Genomic DNA, 5,000 nt, shown 5'->3' on the forward strand with positions numbered 1-5,000 from the left:
TTGCGTCCTTGGTTCTCGCGCGTACAGCCGTTGGCCTCGTGCAATGTGTGTGTGCTTCTTGTCGTTGAATTTGCCTCTTCCGAACTCGCATCTTTTTCAGCAAGCACGGGTGAGTGTGCGTGGGCTGCTGCTTGCTCGAGTATCTCCACTCTGCTCCAGCGTCGCCTCTTTCTGTGTCTTTCTTTCTCCTGCCCAACCCCCCTTGCTCGCCACCCACGTACTCTCCTGCGACACCGCTATCCTCCCCTTCCTTCTCCCCGCAAGCCGTCGAAAGCTCGCCGACGCCATCTGTAGACGAGGAGCTGCCGTTGCCTGTTGCACGAACCCCGAGGCGCACCCAGTGGCTTGCTCTCTCTCTCTCAGCGGCAGTTGTGTTCCCTTTCAGTTCTTCGGCATATCCACGTTTTATAGCGCACTTCTGCCGTGGTCTTTTCTGAGGTGGCGGTGCCGGCCGCTCTGGTGCGTTAGGAAGCGCGTGGTGCTTGGTATCCAGCTGAGTATCAGTCGCCTGAACATAAGTCTACACGGACGTGGGAAAACGGCCCGGCGATGCGTATGCCAGTGTATTTTCTTTTCTCACATCGCGTGCAAGACTGGTGTGAGCGACAGTATCCTTCGCGCTAATTGCCATACCTGACCTGGAGAGGCTCGTAAAAAAGTCACATTAGAGTCACGGTCGAACATATAAACATCCAAATAAAAGGGAGATGGCCACTCGCTGCCCCGTGCCAGCCAGCCAGCAGTTGCGGGCGCGGCGAATGCTGATCACGTACGTGGCCTGCTGTTTGTCGACTGCGACGAGCGCTTCTTGGAATCAGCGACGATGCTGCGTATTCTTTTCGATGGCCCCGCAGCCACCTTCGATGCCTCTCGCCAGCCCACCGCCCCTTCATGACACGATCGCGGCAGCGACGTCGAAAACCGCCCCTGAGGACTTCGCCGCCGCCTTTGCACGTGCTGCGGCCGACGTAGCCGATGACCTTCCGCAAGGCGGCAGCTGCGCTACCCATTTTCAGAGGTCGGCCCACCTTTCCGCCTGGACGGAGTACCTCGTCGGGTTACGCGGCGCACCTCCTAGCAAAACAGCCGAGGCACCTCAGGAGAGCGGCGGTGCCTCGATGAGGGTCTCGTCCTCTACCGCCGGGGCTCCTCTGACCGGCGACTTTGCGGCTGCACAGGATATGTTTCTGCACCATATCTTCGACGATGTTAAGGAAGCGGCATTGTACTCGACCACTCGCCGCCCAGAGGCGTTTCTGCGCCCTGAGCAAGCGGCGACCGACGTCACTCCTGCGGGCGAGTTTCAGTGGCAGCTTATGCCGCTATCAGTGGCGCTGAAGGACATGGAAGCTGTCCTGCAGGACATGCTCCTGCGGGAGCAGAGGGATTGCTTCAAAGGTGAGTCGGCCGGGTTCCCCGCCGACTCGGTGGTCGCGTTTTGGCGCGCCATGCTGGAGCAGGCATTCCTCGGACAATACTGTGAGCTCGCCGCGCTGAATGCCGGCGACGTGGCAGCACCCGGTGCGCCGCAACATTGGCTGCACCACATCTACCCTTACGACTACTCCCGGCAACCGGCAGGACTGCGACGGCGTCTCGAGAGTGGCATCCGTGCGCTTCTCTGCTCATCTGCCTACACACTTCACATGCACTGGGAGCAGCACATGGCGCGCCATCATCCATCGGATGGCGCTGCAACGATCTTGGGGCTCGAGTTTGTCATGCTTTGGTGGTGGGCTAATCCGGATCAGATGCCAATTGAGGTATCCCTCTCTGCGGCTCGACTGCCGCCACCGACGCGGCAGTCGTTGCGACAGCAAGAGTCGCCATCGGAGGCGGCTGCTTTGGGACACCACGAAGCTAGCAGGCGGCAGCCAGCCGCGTCACCGCGGCGAGCAGTGAATACCTCAATGGCACCGCCATCTGTTGAGCAGCATTTGCAGCGCTACCTCGCTCACCATTTGGGCTCGGGTAGCGCCGATGCGCATACCCATCCTCAGCATGAGCAGCAACTGCGGCAACAGCGGCGTCGCCATGCTGTACTCCGCGACGGTGGTCTTCTCTGTCCGGCAGCGGTGTTTCCTCCAGCATACCAAGACGCGCTCCGTGCACACTTGGCCCGCGTGCGCGACAGGAAAAGCCTGACCACATGCCCATTGTTCCTGCGCTTGGTGGAGGTGGCTCTGGCGGTGGCCACATCCGATGCGGCGGCCGTAAGTGGGGGCAACGTGCCAAGCTCGTCGGCACACCCCGCCCAATGCAAGCTTCTGAGCGCGGCTGCCCGCCGCGGTCGAGAAATCGCCATTCAGCTTTGCCAAGAGTGGCTGTGGCCAGTGGTATGCGGTCGCTCTTCTCCGCTCACGATGCCATCGATCGGGCAGGCGCCTCAGCGTTGTAGCGCCGCCGTCGCGCACGCGCCGCCACACGCGGAGTCGATGGAGACATTTGAGGACTGGGCTGTGCTGATAGCAGCCGTTGCGGCGGTGTCGCAGGTGCGCGGCAACCTGCTCGCGTTGCGGCGTGCGGGCGGAGCGAGTGTGCAAGGAAGGCGTGAAGGAGCGCATTGCGCGACCATCCCCGGAGCCGGCGGTAGCAGCAGTGAAGAGGCGGATGCTGCGACGTTGGATAGAGGCACGAGCCTCGCTCACGTTCGTGACCACCTCTATATGCCTCTGATGCGAGCCTTGCTGGCCGACCGCGAAGATGTGTCGTCCAGTGACGACGAGCGTTCTGTCGATGTCTACGGTGTGACAGTGCCAGACGACATGCCTGGTTGGGTGGCCCTTGTATTCGCGCGCGTGTCCGCCTGCTTCGAGGAGGCCGGGATGCTGCAACGCGACGTAGCCCGCCAGCCTGCGACCCCTGCGCGGCTCTGGTGCCTTCTCTTCCACGCCATGTGTGACGCGTTCCCCGGCGTCTTTCATTCGCGCAACACCGTGACGGTCATGTGGACGCTGCTGGCGCTCGAGGGAGTTTGCGCGGGGCCGTCGCTCTACTACAGCACCTATCGCGCGACAAATGCCGGCAAAACACAGACGATGTCCGCGTGGCTGAACACGCTGGCAGTTTGGAACAGCTCCATCGTAGGTGCTACCGAGCTTGCCCACTTGGAGACACTGCCGAGCTGCGCCGGTGAAAACGAAGGTGTGACTGCATGCGCGCTGTGCCCGCAGACAGAGAGGTGCCAGCGGACCGCGTTTGTTCTCTCCACTGCCGTGGTCGAAACTTCAGCTAACGACGGTGATCTGACACCCTCGGGAGTCGGAGCGTCTCCGGCACACTCGCGACAAGGGAGGAGGCGCGGTAGAGTGACGTCTCTTCCCTCGTTCGCCAGTACCTTGTCTCCTGCATTACCACTGCAGCGGAGCTCCGCAGCTGCACTCGCCCAAGCGCAGGCCCATCTCACCTCCTGCGTGGAGCTGTCTGAAGAGGTGGTGACGGTTTCCATCGAGGTCTTCCGGCGATACGCAACGCTGCCGGTGTCGGTGCCTGGCGTGAGGACGCTGCCCTCCATCGAGACTGCTGCATCGGTGCCCCACGTGGGAGAGGAGCGACACCGCCATAACGGCGACAGGCTACCGACAGAGGCGGCGTTGTTGCGGCCTCGGGGGCACCCATCATTGATGGTGCTTCTCCGCCTTCTTCAGGTTGTGGCACTGTTCGGTGAAGCCGGAAACCCCGCATCTGTCGGCGATCCTGGTCTTGTCCAATGCGTGGTGGATGATGTGATGCGTGCATGTCATCCTGTGGTTGCTGCGTACCTGCGCAGGCTGCGCGTCTACGCGGCGGCAGCGTCAGGGAGAAGCGGTGCCCTGGCGCTGCTACACAATGAAGCACTGCAGAGTGCACTAGATAGCCTTCCTCCCTCACTAGGGCGGCAGCGTCTCATGAAGGCGTTGCTGTGGTCTGGACTACCAGCCTCCGCGTTGGAGAAAGGAAAGGCGACCGAGGCAGTAGTGTACGGCAGCGGCTCTCTTGCATGGTATGTACTGGAGAGAAATCAGCAGCGGTTCCTCGCCTTCAACGAACACAACACGTCTGCCGCCGCATCCATCGACACGGCGGACGGCAGACACCACAAGCGGCAGCCATTCTCCACCCACGAGAGAAGCGAAAGAGGCAGCGGCGCAGGCGATGGCACGAACAGTTTCGCAGAAGTGGTGTCTTGCTTGGATGAGGTTGTGAAGCACCTTTGGCAGTTGGCGATCGCTATCCCAGACACGGCCCGTGTTGCCCTCTTCCTTTACCCGTACGTGAAAAATGTCGTGGTAAGGCGCACTAGCCAAGACACAGCCGTGAACTCTCCGGAAACGGACGTCAAGTGTTCTGATGAAGGCGCGTCGGCGCCAACTAGCTGCGACAGCGATGGGGTGGCCGACAATGAACCCGAGTCCGCCCGGGTGAGCAGCGACGAAGACACATCACCCGCCTTGTCCACCGCCGCTGCTGGCGAAGACATACCCGATGCGTTGGAGTGCGAAAGCGGCGCCCTCCTGGAAGGCACAGCAGACGAGTGCCTCGACGCCGAAGTCGAGGGGGTCGACGTTACTGCGGACTGGGGCACGAGCACTTTGCCCGTGGAGGATGACTTCGACGACGACGTGGCGGCCGTCGTGCCTGCAGCAGAGGACGCGCACGCACCACTGATCGCCGCCTCGCTGTGGGACTCGCGCGCGGCGGTCAGATCTTCTGTGACCCGCGATGCAACGCAGCATGAAGACAACGACATCACACCCGTGCGCAGCCATGACGAACACGGCGTAAAACATGGGGACTCGACGGAAGGCGCAGACAGCTACGACACACCGACGCACCATGACGACTATCGCGCGCTAGCACACGCGCTGCTACTCGCCACACCTGCGGCGCAGCACATCTTCTCTTCGCTGCTCGAGGTGCTCTCTTGGACAGCCACGCCGCAGACATCTTCGACAGACAGCGCGACGAGCTGGGCTCTCGTCTGCCCTCTAGGCCATGCGCAACTGTCAGGTGACATTGGT

At 61.8% G+C, this 5,000-nt stretch overlaps 1 protein-coding gene across 1 annotated transcript in view; it reads left to right on the plus strand.

The window, feature by feature from the left end:
- Window positions 1-1,118: 1,118 nt before the first annotated feature.
- Window positions 1,119-5,000, plus strand: part of LINJ_33_0850 (conserved hypothetical protein) — a gene marked incomplete at both ends in the record, with an annotated part of 4,875 nt that continues 993 nt past the window's right edge. Inside the window, one exon of the mRNA XM_003392687.1 lies at window positions 1,119-5,000. This exon is cut by the window's right edge and continues 993 nt beyond it. Coding sequence (XP_003392735.1) covers window positions 1,119-5,000 — 3,882 coding nt within the window.

Source organism: Leishmania infantum, chromosome 33 (genome assembly GCF_000002875.2).
Source record: "Leishmania infantum JPCM5 genome chromosome 33".
Taxonomy (NCBI): domain Eukaryota; phylum Euglenozoa; class Kinetoplastea; order Trypanosomatida; family Trypanosomatidae; genus Leishmania; species Leishmania infantum.